Below are 16,820 nucleotides of genomic sequence, written 5' to 3' on the forward strand. Positions count from 1 at the left end.
AGTCATTTTTCAATTTCATATTTTAGTGTGCATTTGTATGAGTGTATGTAAACATGAGCTCCTTGCATTGCTACAACTTTTAATGTTCTTCCCCACAGCTGAGGACGTGAGGAAGCTGAAGAATCGAGTGTCTACTCTGGAGGCTGAATCTTCAGTCGTTTCTGCTCGTACCAGTCGTCTGTCAGATAACAACATCTACCTGGCTGGAGCAGGAGCAGGAGGAGGAGCAGGAGGAGGAGGATCCCGCACCGACACCTCAATACACTTGGGTGCTGGAGGTGCAGGAGGAGGAGGATCCCACACTGACACCTCTATACACCTGGGTGCTGGAGGTGCTGCAGGTGCAGAAGGAGGAGGCAGCAGCAGCAGAACAAGAATCTCGATTGCCGGAGCTGGTGCTGGTGGCGGCACTGCTGGTAGAAACGATCTTGACATCAGCATCGCAGGTGCTGGTGCTGGTGGGGGCGCAGGGTCTGGCAGAACAAGTGCTAGAGGTTCTGAAACTGTCTCCAGTGGAAGTTCAGGCAGTACTTGGAGCAGTAACGGTGGTGGCCTCGGTGTTAGTGGAGGACAAATGGATGCTGCTTCTCTTCAGCTGATGATCCAGAACATGTTGAGAAATGAAATGCAGTCACAGGCATTCAGAGGTACTGCACATATATACTGCCTTAAATAATAATACACACACATATCCATACATCACAAACACAAATGGTCACTTTTAACTGTTTTTCTCTGTCTCAGCTCTTCTGATGTCATCCGTGGGAGATGGCAGAGGCATACCTGGACCCAAAGGTGAGAACAATTTCTATTATAGACTCAAAAATGTGCGCTTTTTAAAGTCAATCAACATGAGCAGTGTTTTAATTACATGTGTTTTATTTTCTTTTTAGGTGACAGTGGACCTAAAGGTAAGAAAGCAAAGTCCTTTATTGTTCAAAATGTTATTCAGTTATAATTCCTGTTAGTTGTACATGTTTTTTTTCTGTCATCTACTGTTACCCCTCATTGTTGTCAAATGTGTGTTTTACTGGTTACAGGAGATCCTGGTACTCCTGGATCAATCGGTGAGGAACATTTCCAGTTCTTCTTCAGTTTTTGATATGAATCTATGTTCTTTGGGAATATTACCAACTATCATGCACATATAGTGTAAATACTGTTGTTTAACTATGACCTTTGACCTCAGGTGCTCCAGGTGCTAATGGACAAGCAGGCCCTGAAGGTCCCAAAGGACAGAAAGGAAGCCTTGGTATGAAAGCAATGCAAATCAAACCACAAAATACACTGCTCATCATCCCCAGGTATTAATAATCTGTATCTAACATACCTGATCAGGTGATCATGGAGTTGATGGGATACCAGGAATCAGGGGTAGGGAGGGCCCAGCTGGACCCAGAGGTGAGCCTGGACCTTCAGGAGTTGGAACCAAAGGTGACAGAGGTAAGGCTGAGATTTGTCGCAGTAACAGTGTATTTACTAATGATTCTAAACACATTAGAAGTTGACTGAACTGTGTTGTCGCAGACTCTAATGTTTTTGGTTCTTGCAGGTGCTCCTGGAGATCATGGAATTCCTGGGCCTGTTGGCCTGGCTGGACTCAAAGGTGAGATCAATGAACATGTGCCCTTTCTCTAAATGAGCAATCAAATGAAACAGTAAACATTGAACACCTTGAGTGAGTCTGTAAAATGTGTATTACCTAAAACAAACACCAGGTGGCAGCATAGAGTCGATTTACCCCCAGTGCAGACTTGTAGTTCATTCAAGCAAAGGACATCTGAACTAGAGACATGCAGAAACATGCAGTAGTTAGAATAAGAACATCAAATAAATGTTATATGAAATTTACTTGTAATCTCGAAGAAAGACCAGATCACTGATGTTTTAACAAGTGTAAAATAATTGTATTTTCAAGTTCATTTTTCCTGCCTATGTCAAGTAACTAGTATTTTAATGTTTAATCAATCAATCTTTATTTATAAAACGCCAATTCACAACAAATGTTACCTCCAGTGGTTTCACAAAAAGAGCAGGTCTTGCTATACTCTGTTTATTTTATTTACAAAGACTCAACATCAAGATTTTAAAGATTCAGCCCCATCATACGATAAAAGTCTCAGTCTGATCTCATCTTAATCCACCATTAGCAGAGCACTGCAGCAATCAGCAAGTTACAGTAGCAAGAAAATACTTCCTTATAACAGGCAGGAACCTTTAGCAGAACCAGACTCATGCTGAACAGTGTTAGACACACATTTCCCTATCAAAGTATTTTTATTTTTATTCAGATCTTTACAGCATAAAGAACACATCTTTAGTCATCGCTCTTTTAAGAAGTTCCCTCTTTTAAAATATTTTCTTTCATTTATTGATTTTGGTCTTCTTCTTGCAAAGCAGAGTTCTACCTTAGCACCTGTTACTGTTAAAACATGATGAATTGGTGGTTCCAAATCAGATTAGGTATCAAATTGAATCTATGGAGAATGTAAAGAATGAAAGAGGGCCTTTTATTTAAACGTTGAAGATAAAGACAATTTCATGTAAAACTTGTATGTCACTTAATGGCCATTTCCCAGTTAGTTAGTTTTTGATTCTTTATCTGCTTTGAACAACAGAGATGAGCCAAGAGGCTCTTACACTGTTCTTGTTAAACTGTTTCTACAATAACAAATAATAATCTCTACTCTAGGCGAAGCTGGAATATCTGGACTTCCTGGAGCAGCAGGTGAGCTTTCCTCTATCATCATTTGTATGAATCATTCCACTCATCTGAATCATGCACTGAGTCGATTAGTACCTTGAATAAACCAGCATGGACTACAAAAACTATCAAAGTCATCTTGACTTAATCCTCATTATCTTTCGGCACAGGTCAACCAGGTCCTCAAGGTTTCCGTGGGGAGGCAGGATTACCTGGGATTAAAGGTAGGTTACATTACCTGTTTGGTGATACGGTTCAATTCATGGTTGATTGAGTCTCTTTGATACCAAAATATGCTTTTCTTCACTGCCCAGGTGACAGAGGTCTTCCAGGATTTAATGGACAAAAAGGTTTGTGGTAACTTCTCTGTTATACACGTCTTGTGCTGTTCACAGATATTGTTGACTTGATTTTAATTTGTGTTTATTTTTCAGGTGACTCTGGAGACAAAGGACTCAGAGGACTGCAAGGTCAGTAAAGCTTCATCTGTTTAACTTTATTTACTTATTTGTCATATTACTGTCTAGACTGTGTGTTTTTTTTCTGATCAACTTGTCTCACTGCTCAGGTGATGCTGGTTTACCAGGACCGTCAGGGCCACCTGGAGACAAAGGACTCAAAGGATCAATGGGTGAGTAATAAGACCTCCAGCATCAGATGATAACTGCTACTCATTTTCTTCTTCTCCACAGAGTTAAATGAGACTAATGAAACCTTTTCATATATCCTCCTTACATAAGAATGTACAGACAACACCTGGGTAGCTTAGCTTAGCACAATGAATGGAAACAATTGGAAACAGTTAGCCTGAATCTTTTACTATATTTCTAGACTTCTAGACTGTGGGGATTTACTTCAAACTGTTCAAAATGTTGAACCATAACTTTGACTGAAGAATAAAAAACAACAAATGACATAAACAAAAACATAAGTCTACTTATGCTTTTCCTGTCTGACCTAACAAATTTTTTGCAGACAAAAAAAAGCACAAATTTGAACTTCAGAGGTTAACCCTTGTAAGAATAGAAATTTAAAACCTACAAAAAAAACAAGAAAAAAATGGGAAAAACTTAAAGAAATAAAAAATAAATCTTGCATTTGCTTACTTTACATTTAAAGTAATTTACACCATCTATGATTACAATTAGTTTGATTGACTATATTTCAAATTTGCACTTATTTTTCTATAAATGATGATAATTAGTTGTAAAAGATCATAATTTCAATGAGGAAGTAAAAGATGTTATAAACATGACTATCCAAATGGGGGCAGCAGAGAGGAGATTACTCACACATGCTTTTGGTCCGTCCAGATTTTTTTTTCTTTCATCAGAGGAATTTAAAATCTAACCCTTACCCTGAAGACAAAATTTTACAACAATATTTAGTTTTGTATGTGGTTTAAATAATGACAAACAATGTAATGTCTGTTTTTATGTCATCAGGATTGGCTGGGCATGACGGTGTCAAAGGATCAAGAGGTAAATTAAATCCATTTCTTTGTTACAGAAAATTAGACATGATTTTAACATCATCCATTAAGTGTCAGTCAGAGGGTTAGACTGTTTTATAGCTCAATCAAAACAAAAACTCACGTCATGATTGATTATGTTTATCATTGTGTCTTCAGGTGATCAGGGAGTTGCTGGGCCACCTGGACTTAGAGGTCCTATCGGGCCTCCTGGAGATAACGGACTTCCAGGTAAACTGAGTCACTGATGTCACTCTAATTAAACTTCATCCTAAACTTTTACCTACGTTTCCTGACTGTCAGTGGTTATGGGAGAAGATGTATTCATACTATCTCCCTCTCTTTGCAGGCCAACCTGGGCTTCAAGGACCTCCAGGTACAACTCCTAAACATCACAAACAGTAGTATCAGTGTTAAATCTGCAGCAGATATGCAGTTCTCTTGCTTTTATTGCCACCAACACTAAAATGTATTTTCTGTATGTGTTGCTCTAAGGTATTGCAGGTAATCCTGGACGACCCGGTTCCAAAGGTATATTTATTTTCAACTTCAGCTCCTTAAAGACCCTCCTGCTCTTTAGAACATCATGTGTTTCAAACACTTATCTGTGCATCTCATATAAAATCTGTCCGTTTGTTTTTAGGTGAAACTGGTGATGCAGGAAGAATCATCAACGCAGGTAACAGATCATGATGAAACTTATATTTAAACACATTATTTATTTTACAACAGTTTGAGAATATACGATCTAATCATGTCACTTTTGTTTTACAGCTGGCTCCACTTCTATTGGAATCCCAGGACCACCAGGGCCTGCCGGTCCACCTGGCCCTGCAGGACCTCCAGGATTATCAGGTCTGACTCTTATAACAGCTCAGAAAGTGTTCAGATCATGTACTTGATATCTTCATGTTTTTGCTTGTAATACCATATCAGCGTTAACAAAACTCATCACTGATCACTTCATATTCTTGCTTTCCTCCTCAGGTCCCATTGGCCCTGCTGGTCTGCCTGGCCAATCTGGTATGTCATCTCACTGTTTGTCCCCAGAGGAATCTCTTTGGATCTAATATGTTGCCCTCAGAGTCTCATAGATGCTGCATTTGTTTTGTCTGTACAGGTCCTAAAGGTGATAGAGGATATAAGGGAGATCAAGGAGAAGCAGGAATATCAGTGAGAACGTCTGAAACTGTACGATCAAGCAGCACCGGCAGTGAGTAGTAACTTTTCATGCTTCTCTATCAAAATACAGTATTTTGAAGTGAGTAAGCATTACGCTGTGATTGCCTCCTTTGTCCATAGTGGTGACTCTACAACTTTAGAAAGGACAGAATAATTCATCATTTTCTACACTTTGACTGAACTTTCACTCCGCTCAGTGAACCAGAATACTCTGATGACTCATATATCTGTTTCTATCTGCTTCAGGTCAGTTTAGCTCTGGTGGATTCTCAAATCAACCTGGTCCACCTGGCCCACCTGGTCCACCAGGACGTCCAGGTAAGTGAGGCACAACATGCTGTGATGTATAAGGAAGCCCAGAGGATTTATTTTTCATGCCAGTATTAATGTGGGGGGGGGGGCTAAAGTCCAAGACAAAATTATACTGTGTGTGTTTTTGTAAAGTAAATTACAAAATACATTATTAAAATAAAATTATTTTGTTATAATGAATGTATAGACTGAAGCTTATGGCATTAAACAAGTAATTACAAACACAACAGTTCCCTGCTTCTGTCTGAAGAGCATCATCTTATACAAATACTCAAATGCATTATCTTATTATCCTTTTGACGTCATGTGTCACTGACTGTTTGAAAAATCTTCATCAGGTGATTCAAGGCAAGGACCCCCAGGACCACCAGGGCCTCGAGGTGAGCCAGGTGAGTTGTCAACCTTGTTAAATTCCCTTTTTCAGAAGTGGACTGTGAGATCAATAATATCAATACGTTTCTTCTTCGTTCAAACCATAATCATCATTTCTGCTCTCCAGGTTATGGCAGACCAGGACCTAAAGGAGACAAAGGAGACTCTAGCTTTGCATCCAGCTCTGGTATGATCCAAATATCGAGACTTCTGCAGTGTCCTGATGAGGGTTTGACGTGTAATTATTAGATACAGAAACATTTTAACACCACTCTCCTTACAGGATCATTCTACCCCGGACCACCAGGACCACCTGGACCTGCTGGGCCTAAAGGATCATCAGGTGATCAGATCTCTAGCTGTAGTTTCATTTTATAAAGAGATTACCTGGACTGTGTTGTGACATCTTTGTTGTTATTTCAGGATCTCCTGGACCAAGAGGATACCAAGGTACTTATCTTTATTTTTGTTCTTTGAATACTTCCATAAAGACAGCTGTGATCGTTCCTGCAGTAGTAACTGTTATGTCTCATGTGTGTCTCAGGTGAAGCAGGCACGCCAGGCGCCCCGGGTAGACCAGGAACCTCTGAGAGAGGTCAGCATGCAGTCACAAACATGCAAAATCAAATCAGAGTTATTTTCAGGCACATGTCTGAAGTGTGGAGTAGGCTTAATGCACAATGTGATTAAATGTAACTGGATATTTATTTGGTCCTCATAGTATCTTACTCTGGAGGTCTTGCAATCCCTGGACCCCCAGGTCCTCCAGGGCCTCCTGGACTTCCAGGACCACAAGGATATAAAGGTAAACTCACCTACATGTTGAAGACTGTGAATGCTGTCAGTGTCTTTCAGTTTTAATTTAAACTCTACCTTCCTGTGTGTGGTTTATGAAAATAACACTTCTGTTGTTGTCTATCATTTCTAAGGGGACACTGGAGCTCCTGGAACTCCAGGCTCTTCAAGAGGTAAAGACAAAATTGGATTGCAAAGTGCATTATTTATCTTAAGTAATTAATAATGGCTTTAAAGTTACATTCCACAAGACCCCTTTCTCTTTGGGCTCATAACTTCCTACTTTGTCCTCAGGCTCCATCTCACTTACCCAGGGCCCTCCTGGTCCTCCAGGTCCTCCTGGTCCTCCAGGCTCCTTCTCTTCCTCCAGCGAGATGCGCTCGTACATCACCGACTATATGAGTAAGCATTTTTGTCAGGCCACGTCAGAAACTTGCAGACTTAAGGGGGGAAGAAAAGAGTATGACCATGTTTTATTTTGATCCACACAGGTAGACACACACAGTCCAGTGTCCAAGGACCCCCAGGTCCACCTGGGCCTCCAGGAATCCCTGGAACCTTCTCAGGCTCTATGGAGGACATCTCCACTCGGATCATTGCTTACATCCAACGTAAGCCTCTTCTTTACCTCAGACTGGATGCTCTCCATTGTGATTGTAGTAGAATGGCAGCCCCATTTAGGTGTGTTCTGTTATTCCAGGTTCAGGCTCTAGCCTCAACTTTGGCGTTCAGGGACCACCAGGTCCACCTGGTCCTCCTGGTCCTGGCTCTGGATCTTTCTCAGTCAGCGGTCTCATTGCCATGCTTCAGAGTAAGTACATTATTCACTCACTGTAATCAGCATATTTTCAGGACTTCATCGTCCTTGTCCACTTTTCATCATATTCTTCACTAGACTTAACAAAGAAAATGTCTCCCTGATGTGATCTGTCCAGGAGACGATGTAAGGAGATATTTGACAGGACCACCAGGACCTCAGGGGCCACCTGGGCAACCGGGATCATCAGGAGGAATTTCAGGCAGTTACAGTGTAGAGGAGATCGCCAGATACGTCTTCAATATCATGAATGGTGAGAAAAGGTTACATCAAGAGAAATCGATAACCCTTAAAGAGGCGTCTGTAATCCTTTGATGATGTCTTATGTTCAGAGAGGGGGATTGCTCGAGGTGCACCTGGGCCTCCTGGCCCACCTGGTCCTGCTGTTTCAGGGGGAGCTGGCTTTACTACTGCTACCATTGATTACACTGAACTGGCGAGAAGTATGTCTTATTCATATTTTCACTTAGAGGTTCATCTTATTCAGAATTGTTTTGCTGTTGACACTCATAGTCGTCCTCTTATCTTCCTCTTTTTTCAGACTCTGACTTCCGCTCATGGATAACATCTGTTGCATCACATGGCAATCCTGGTCCTCCGGGTACCCCAGGACAGCCAGGCCCTCCTGGCCCTCAGGGGCCTCCAGGATACTCCTCCGCCACGGTGTACGGAGCAGGAGCAATAGGAGCAGGAGGAGGAGGAGTACAAGGTCACAGCTTGGAGGAGATTCAGCGTTATCTGCAGGGTGAGTCTGATGCACAGGGTGAACACTTGCTGCCTGACATATCCAACCCTGCTGACAGGTGCCAAGATAATAAATGACACACTTCTCATATCAGTGATCATAACATTATGTCTGATTGATGTATCTGCCTACAGGTGGCAGTATGTTAAAACTGTTTTATACCCCAAAATACAAAAAAAAAAAAGTCTGTTTTTTAGGTCCAGTAGAGCCCACTTTATCCAGTTAACATGAATAAAATGCATTTAAAGCATTACATTAAAAAGTCTTTTAATGTTCACAAAATGTTCTGCTTAGAATCAGTACAGTTACCTATGGTCATTGCATGCTACATCACTGCATGGAGTTCAGTTAGAGGGTAGTAAAAACAAGATTTTCAGAAGGTGTGAGTTTCTTATTTTATTAAATTTAGTACATATTTTTTGCAATAAAGCATTCCTTCTTTAGAGTAACACTCCATGAGTCTGCTGCTCAACGTAACACTCCTGTGAGGACTTTTGAACTGGTTATAAAACACACAGAAAAGAACAGTGGTGCAGTAAACAAACCCTTTTTTTCCACATCAAATATTCATGATGAACGATACTGTCTGTCTAAAGAGAGCAAGGTGAGATTTATTGTCAGAAAACACAGCTGACACATGTACAGAACAAGATTAAGCAAAGAGACAGGAGCTGACACTTTGTCCACAGGGGGCGCCAAAATCAACACAGATATAAAGTTCCTCACAGGAGCTTTAATGGTTGTTGTGACTAGTGTGCTCTCACAGAAACATAAAAGTGGTTGCAGAAAGTGTCTCCATCCTGCTGTGAAGAAACGCTGATTCTGAATTTCTCTCAGGTTCTGGGTTCAGAGGTCTTCCTGGCCCTCCTGGTCCTCAGGGTCCACAGGGTCCACCGGGCAGTTACTCTGGAACGATTTCATACGGTGGAAACCTCCCTCGGGACAGCATCCGCACTGAAATTCAGCAGTATTTGACCAGTAAGCGCCTCACCTCCCACTCAACACATGAGATCAATGTTTGTGGTCAAACTGAATTTAACCCTGATTTTTACTGGAACTACAAACTAAGGCAGTAACGCTGGACATGAGAGCTCACACAGACATAACAGATGGGCTTTTATTTTTCAGGTGATAGCGTTCGTCGTTCTATCATCGGTCCTCCTGGGCCTCAGGGACCGAGGGGAGAGAGGGGAGAGCGTGGAGAACCGGGTTACGTTCAGGGCTACGCGCAGAGCCAGAGCTACGGTCAGAGTGACTCTCGTGGCGGCAGCTCCAGGCGCTCAGACATTGATGTCAGCAGGCTTGCTGAGAGATTGGACTACTCCAGCGTGGCCGTGAAAGTCAGCGATTATATCAAGAGTGAGTCCATTACAGCTGTCAGTCTAACTTTTCTTTGCTGGATATACTGTCGCTACAGAACCTGTAATACTTCACAGTATGAGTCTATATATAAGTGACACTGTAGGCGGCAACATGAGCCCGTTTTTAACCTTAATCTGTTACATTAGCTTTTGGCCCGTAGATGTGTGATTAAAACATCAATTGGTTAATTTGATGAAGGAAGAAACGTCTTCAGGAGTTTTGAGATGAAATGTTTTGTCATCATATGGCTCACTTTGCAAACAGACATCCTTTGGCACTACACTGCAAAAACTCAAAATCTTACCTAGTTAAATTGTCTCATTTTTAGTCAAAATGTCTTATCCCACTTGATTTAAGATACATTTACCTAACAAGTAACATTTGAGCAAGATAGAGGGACTTGTTTGAAGACAATGCATCTTAAATATCTTGTTAAGTCAAACAATCTTGAAATGATCTTGTTTTGAGTTGTAATTTAGAAGAAACAAGGTTTATGTTACATTTCATACATTTTTCAAGCTGAGATCTTATTTGTTGAAGACGGATAATCTTGATCTAAGACAAACCCTTTACTTGATTTAAGTAAATGCATTTTATTGGAGAATCTATCAGAAAACAGCTCGATTGATAAAAGAAAGAAAGAAAGAAAAGTTGTTTTTTTTAAGGTTGGGTTACAGTTTTCAGGCCCTGTTTCTTCTATATCAGATAAAAATATACATCCTCAAACTACATGCACACAATGAAACACCTAAGTTTGAGCATAGCTGGCTTATCCTAAAAAACAACATGCAGAATATTAGTATATCCAGCTCACTATGAGAAGACATTATATCTCAAAATGCTCAAATTAAACGTTATAATCTTATTTCAAGTACAAGATGGTCTTAAACCTTAAGAAGTGCCGCTTTAATACAGCTCAAATTAAGGTGAATATATCTCAAATGAAGAAGTTGACATGAAATGTATTAGTGCAGAAATCTTTTTTTGAGTGATAAAATACTAATTGTTAGCATTCCTGGCTTATTCTGAGACACTAAGCTTTAAAATATTGGTAAAATATTCCTTCAAATAAGTTTTCCCTGCTAATTTTAAGATCACAGTTTTCTAAATATTACATCTTATTTTAAGAAATCTTACCAAGCAAAGTTTCACTTGGTCATTGGCAGAATTCTTTTCTTCTTCTTGTTTTTGAAGGGGCAGTTTTTCCAGTGTACAAAATAAAAGCTTAGCAGGTGTGCATACTTTAAGTGCCAAAGGTAAAGTATATTTGATAAAATAGGGCTAAAGTTTTACCGTTTGACCACTCAGCCATATTTGATCGAGGACCCACGATATCCTGTTCAACTCTTTCAGTATTGACCACACGTGTCACTACAGCCCTTTACTTTGCCTCCCTCCTCCAGATGAAGGCCTGCTGCAGGACTATTTGGTCGATGGTCCATGGAGAGCCAATGTCAGAGCCATTCAAGGCCCCGCTGGTCCACCTGGCCCTCCTGGAGCACCTGGTGTGAGCCGCGTCATTGGAGCCTATGGCAACGTAACAGCTGACCTCATGGACTTCTTCAGAAGTAAGGATACAGTGCTTCAAAACACTTTGTTACAAAGGAGGTGGTAAGACTGGTTGAAAAATGATGCTTGATCATGTTTTAATCTGTGATTTTGCTCCGGCGCAGGATACGGCACCATCGCAGGTCCTCAGGGAATCTCTGGACAAAAGGGAGAGAGAGGGTACCCAGGACCCAGAGGAGAAAAGGGTACATAGATACAGAGTTTATAAAACATATTCATACCATGGTCTGGGTGAATACTAAATTCTGAATAGTTGCAGATTTAAAACAATTCTTGAAATTATACGCCTTCTTGACATCGCTACACGTACGTCAGTTTACAGTATACTGTACATTTTATGCAACTGGTGCACACACTAACTCCTCATTATAACAATGAGGGGCATAAACATTTCTTCTACCTCATTCTGAAATTTTTAAAGCATCAAACAGTCGTCCACATAGGCCTCCCTGCCATCCAGAGGGTAAAGGAGCATGTGTGACAAAGTGTCCATCATTCGGATGTTATAGACCCCTCCTTTACTGTGAGGATTGGTTCTGGCCTCCACACAGCCAATAAAACTCTGATAATGGACTTCCCTTTCCACATTATCCAGCTAATACCATAGCCTCTCACTTAAGAAGATATATAAGACCATTACATTTTATCTTATTGACTTGTAACTACCCTTCCTTGGTGATTCATGAAGGTGTAAATAATAGAGGAAAAGGTCATTCAGCAGAAACAGAAAATTCCTGTTTGTGCAAGAACTTTGCAAGATTCAAAGTTAGCATCATAAAGTAGGGTTGTTATAATCTACATTAGACAGTATGATAAACAACAAGACTAGCTTTCAAACCAGCCATGTTGTTGTTCCCTGACTCTTAGAAGATTGGATAGCAGAAGGGATGTAAGAGTCGCGTGCCGTGTGCACAGAGGTGATAGTCCTCGAAGCAGCAGCCCCACCCTCAGCCCTTTACTTGTTATACCTCATTCTGTCATCCCTGTTTCTGAGTTTATGCAATGCCCTGTCTCACAATAAAGGCAAGAAGAAGCCCCAAATTATGAATCTTGTTTGTAATAGGCACCATTAAGAAATAATGGTTATCACTGGTTTTGTAAATATATTGTAAATTTACTTATTTAGTTTTGTACGTACTTTTCTGAGAACATGCCAATTTATTTTTTGAATTACTAATATTTTTTTAATAATTACTATTTTATATGCTCTTGTTTACTTTATGCTGTTTGCACTATCTACTTTGCTGCTGTGACACTTAAAATTTCCCCATTGTGGGACGAATGAAGGAATATCTTATCTTGTATCTTATCTTAAAACCCAGGCATATAAAGCTATTTCCTCCTAGTCATCATAGTTGTCATTTCCAAAATGGTTGAAAGAAACGTTCAAGTCTTTGTTGCTATAATTTTAGATAACTATCAGGAGTTAATTTACACCCTTCAGCCAATCATAATCAAGTATTCACCCAGGCCATGGTATCATTCCTGATAACCAATGACTCGTCAGCAATATTGGCAATAAATGATCCAGGTTCACTCCAGTTTAACAACGCAACGTTTTCACATGTTCACAGGTGACCGTGGACAGCCAGGTTTACCAGGACTACCGGGGTCTTACACTGTCCAAGTTCCACACAGAGTACAGAAGAGGAGTGCAGGTAAGCTCTCTTAAAGTGATAAATATAAAGATGGTTCACTGTCATGCACAGATAACTCATCACTTCACCTTTTTTCAGCCATTGCAGACAAAAAAGTGGTCGTTCGTCACAAGCAGCGCAGCCGTCGATCCACTGGCGTCTAAAGAACAAACTACTGGATCATATCAGATTTCATTTTAACTCATCTTTGCTGTAGGTGTTCAACTGTAAGCTATGCAAGTAGTCAATTATGCTCCTTATTGTTGCCATGTGTAGAAAAAGTCAGAGGATGATTTTAGAAAATAAATCGCATTAAAACACATCAATCTCTTTTAAAAAATTAAAGCTTTCAGGCAGTAAAGGTTTGGATTCAGCTGCTGGTCAGTGTTTTTATAACACAGACTTCATGTTTTTTTGAACATGTGGGTGTAAAATGTTTACTTTGCTTAGTAAAAGGCTTGCTGTCAAACTTTTTTTTCTCCCAGGGGCAGCTTTGTTTGAGAATATCTATTTTTAAGCAATAAGAAGCTGATCCTCTGTTTGCACTTTGCATCATTTCCCACTGCTTATGTAACTTGACTGTCTGGTGTACTGTTTATTTTTTGTATTCATGTCTTTTGAGGATTATTCTGTATTGAGGACTATATAAGTGTATATGTCATGTCAAGGTAACCATTCAGATGTTTCATAAAAGGACTACAACATTCACAATAATCACAACCTCCAGCCTTTGAGACCCAGTTTTCATAGTTTTCCATTTATCCCACATATAATATCATTTACGTTTTTAAACACATTAAGAGATGTATAATTATCCATATAAGAACCGTACGTTCAGAGCGAGGGTCATTTGTACCGCAGAGCAGGTCAGGATGAGGATTACAGTAACAGTTAGGATTTGCTTGAAAGGTTTGTGAGCAGGAACAAGAAATACAGCTCTTTGTTCACACGGTTGAAAGACAGGGACTCAGATATTCACTAACAAATGAATGATTGGATTGTATATTTTTGTATAAGAGCGCACTGAAATTGATATATTTTCTTTATACCTTTAAGTGTTGAAAAGATTAAATTATAAAAGTGTTCCCAGGTATTGTTTTACATGATTCAGATTATTGACATTGGATCAATTTATTTGAAAGGCACACAAATAAATCTATTTTTGGACTTGTGAGTCTTGATATTTGTGTGACTCAATTGATCTCTAAAAATGACTTCACTCACGGTAACGTCATGTCAAATAAACAGTCAATATTTTATTTACAACAACAGGAAATGTCCATTTATAAAGACACTTTAAATACATTTGATCTGACATCAAAAAATGTGTATATACTAAGAAGATTGATTGTGATGGAACTTAAAAGACACATCCAAAATGCTGTAACTTAACCAAATAAAAAAATATTTGAAATCTACGGGGCGTGTGGTGTGATTCACATGACACAATCTCTGATGACCCCAATACAAATCCAGCATTCATGACAGAAACACTCACCAATGTTAATGTCAGCATATTGAAATAATAACATGCATCAATGATATGCAGTGGCAAAAACAAAAACAGTCAGGTACATTGAAGTCTCTTTTTGTGAACCGTCGTTACGTACAGCCGAACATGTCCTCACATGTTGAAATTAAAGGTACAGCTTTTCACCTTTCATACAACACTGATCTCACCAAACCCCCCCAAAAAAACAGTGATTACAGCGTTAATATATCTGTGATACATGTTTGGAGAATTAGATGTGGTCATAAGATACTAAAGGGCTTATTTGAACGAAACAGTTAGAAAATTAAACATTCAAATGACTCAGTTTGAAGTTTGAGCCTGTGTGAGACAAAATGGACTTACTGTCAAAAACACATTGACAGAAAACTACTGCATATTTTTTTTATCATGGAGCTCATGTGGCAAAACAGTGCAAATCAACAGCTTTTACATTCCTTTAGCACTTCACGACAAAGCATTCGACTGTGAGACCACCGCTTAAGAAGGTAGAGTGATTTATTTTCTAATTCTTAGATATCAAGAAAACAGTATTTCTTCATTCACAGCTCACCGCTGCTTTTACATAAACATGTTCGGTGGTACAACACTGAAATGAAATGATGTTTGTTCATTTCTCAAGACTGTAAAATCCTCATCGTGTCAGATTAAATTTATGTAGGTGCAAATGTGTAACATTTTACTCAACGAAGTACACTCCTTTTCTTCTGAACTCTTTTGATCCCAACAGCATTTTTCTTAGAACAGCATAAGACAAACTTTTTATTTTTATTTTAGAGTCCTTGAACTCATCAGCATGTCTCTCCTAAACCAGCTTACCTAAGATCTTTAATGGCCAGCAAATCTGTAAAAACTAAAATAAATCTCCCATCATCATGTGATTTTGATAACCAGTTATTTAAGTGCATGACATTCAGGGGGGCTCTGTATTTACTGCAAGCTCGAGAAAACATAGGAATGGGCCGATATGAAGAAAAACAAGGAGCATATGAGGCACTGAGATCATTCATACTGTAGCTGGCCGTGCTAACATCGATCTGTTCAGCATGATTGGCCTGAGCTACTGACTGCAGATTTCTTAAAATTTGAACATGCTTGCAAAAGTGCATATTATCCGTCCCAGCTGAGAGTAATCGTCTGAGTGAGGAAACAGTGTGTAGGCACGTCATGCTCACGAACGGTGGAGTCAAAGTAGTGAATGTATTTTCAGGTTTATCAGTAACGGTCGAAGGAATGACGCCGCTCCACCAGGAACAGTCAGTCCGAGTTGGATGTGTGTGTCTGTCTCTGCAGACATGAGGCTATAATCCGGAGTTGTGCAGGTTGGGGATGGGGTAAAACTTGGACACTCGACTCTGGGTGGTGGGGTTAAGGCATTCGGACTCACCACTCATCTTGAAAAAGACCTCCTGCTCCTGGAGCTTCCGTGTGAACTCCTCCTCTAACGCCTGCAGGGGGCAGCAGACACAAACAACTGGCACTGAGCGGGCGTTTTATACTGAACACAGTATGACTGTAGAGAGTGAATGAACAAAGCAGTGTGTTACACTTTTATGTCAGAGAGTGAATGGATGTCATATCTACCTTCTTCCTTGGTCTCAGCTTCTCTCTCCACTCCTTTATCTCCTGGCTGTGCTCCTCATCCAGCTCCTTCAGCTTCTGCGTCTCATGTTCAATAAGAAGGTGGCACTTCTCATTCTGGAAGGAAATGTGGTTTAGCATAATTAGAGCGACACTTGCAACCTTACTGACTTACTTTACTTTCTGCACCGGAATTCAATTCAGATTTCTGCTTGTATCCGTTAGAACTGTCTTTTACTTTTTCACATTAAAAAAAGAGTTAGGTGTGCGTGATGTGACCGCACCTGTAGCTGCTGCAGCTCCCTGATGTTTGAGTCACACTGCAGCTGAAGATCCCTCATCTGGTTCTCGTGTTTCTGGTGTTGATGAAGCCTCTCGTTCTTCTGCCTCTTCTCCTCTTGAATGCCAAACTAAAAAAAAATATATAAAACAAGGAGTTTGGTGAGAAAGAAAACTCAACACAGTACACCCAAGAAAAAGAACAAATGGAGCCTGGTAATAGAGAGGATAATTTCACACATGAAACAAGGGCTGCCTCTTAATGCTCAACCAAATGTTAGCTGATTAAACATGTGTTAGTTCAAATCTCTTGATCTAACACAGTCTTGATCATGTAGCATAGTGTTAACAATGTTAGCACTTTCTCAGCTCTGCTATCTAAACTATTTTTGATGCCCCCCAAAATACAAACATTTGTGATAAAACTGGTATCATTAACCTGCCAAGTCTAAGGGCCTGTGTCCACAAAAGTGCATCTTTTTAC

General features: G+C 40.0%; 2 protein-coding genes across 3 annotated transcripts in view; one reads left to right on the forward strand and one right to left on the reverse strand.

Moving 5' to 3' along the window:
* col17a1b (collagen, type XVII, alpha 1b) overlaps positions 1-14,384 on the forward strand; it is a 30,636-nt gene extending 16,252 nt beyond the window's left edge. Inside the window, exons 17-56 of one of the 2 annotated variants that reach the window (XM_034681078.1) lie at positions 99-647; positions 745-795; positions 894-911; positions 1,041-1,067; positions 1,190-1,252; positions 1,339-1,443; positions 1,553-1,606; positions 2,693-2,728; positions 2,875-2,928; positions 3,019-3,054; positions 3,139-3,174; positions 3,273-3,335; positions 4,150-4,185; positions 4,335-4,406; positions 4,525-4,551; positions 4,671-4,706; positions 4,819-4,854; positions 4,950-5,030; positions 5,163-5,198; positions 5,296-5,388; positions 5,604-5,675; positions 6,008-6,058; positions 6,169-6,228; positions 6,325-6,384; positions 6,465-6,491; positions 6,586-6,636; positions 6,763-6,846; positions 6,971-7,009; positions 7,131-7,238; positions 7,328-7,447; positions 7,537-7,647; positions 7,772-7,906; positions 7,986-8,096; positions 8,195-8,398; positions 9,236-9,376; positions 9,527-9,757; positions 11,164-11,328; positions 11,434-11,514; positions 12,904-12,987; positions 13,075-14,140. In XM_034681078.1, coding sequence (XP_034536969.1) covers positions 99-647; positions 745-795; positions 894-911; positions 1,041-1,067; positions 1,190-1,252; positions 1,339-1,443; positions 1,553-1,606; positions 2,693-2,728; positions 2,875-2,928; positions 3,019-3,054; positions 3,139-3,174; positions 3,273-3,335; positions 4,150-4,185; positions 4,335-4,406; positions 4,525-4,551; positions 4,671-4,706; positions 4,819-4,854; positions 4,950-5,030; positions 5,163-5,198; positions 5,296-5,388; positions 5,604-5,675; positions 6,008-6,058; positions 6,169-6,228; positions 6,325-6,384; positions 6,465-6,491; positions 6,586-6,636; positions 6,763-6,846; positions 6,971-7,009; positions 7,131-7,238; positions 7,328-7,447; positions 7,537-7,647; positions 7,772-7,906; positions 7,986-8,096; positions 8,195-8,398; positions 9,236-9,376; positions 9,527-9,757; positions 11,164-11,328; positions 11,434-11,514; positions 12,904-12,987; positions 13,075-13,130 — 3,500 coding nt within the window. In that variant the 3' untranslated portion in view covers positions 13,131-14,140. Of the gene's footprint in view, positions 1-98; positions 648-744; positions 796-893; positions 912-1,040; positions 1,068-1,189; positions 1,253-1,338; positions 1,444-1,552; positions 1,607-2,692; positions 2,729-2,874; positions 2,929-3,018; positions 3,055-3,138; positions 3,175-3,272; positions 3,336-4,149; positions 4,186-4,334; positions 4,407-4,524; positions 4,552-4,670; positions 4,707-4,818; positions 4,855-4,949; positions 5,031-5,162; positions 5,199-5,295; positions 5,389-5,603; positions 5,676-6,007; positions 6,059-6,168; positions 6,229-6,324; positions 6,385-6,464; positions 6,492-6,585; positions 6,637-6,762; positions 6,847-6,970; positions 7,010-7,130; positions 7,239-7,327; positions 7,448-7,536; positions 7,648-7,771; positions 7,907-7,985; positions 8,097-8,194; positions 8,399-9,235; positions 9,377-9,526; positions 9,758-11,163; positions 11,329-11,433; positions 11,515-12,903; positions 12,988-13,065 lie in introns of both variants that reach the window. The other variant, XM_034681077.1, reaches the window with a different exon arrangement.
* slka (STE20-like kinase a) overlaps positions 14,203-16,820 on the reverse strand; it is a 32,348-nt gene continuing 29,730 nt past the window's right edge. Inside the window, exons 16-18 of the mRNA XM_034681079.1 lie at positions 16,342-16,467; positions 16,061-16,174; positions 14,203-15,924 (exon numbers count right to left, since the gene is read on the reverse strand). Of these exons, the coding sequence (XP_034536970.1) occupies positions 15,778-15,924; positions 16,061-16,174; positions 16,342-16,467 (387 nt within the window). The 3' untranslated portion in view covers positions 14,203-15,777. The remainder of the gene's footprint in view (positions 15,925-16,060; positions 16,175-16,341; positions 16,468-16,820) is intronic.

This window comes from Notolabrus celidotus, chromosome 4 (assembly GCF_009762535.1).
Source record: "Notolabrus celidotus isolate fNotCel1 chromosome 4, fNotCel1.pri, whole genome shotgun sequence".
Lineage (NCBI taxonomy): Eukaryota > Metazoa > Chordata > Actinopteri > Labriformes > Labridae > Notolabrus > Notolabrus celidotus.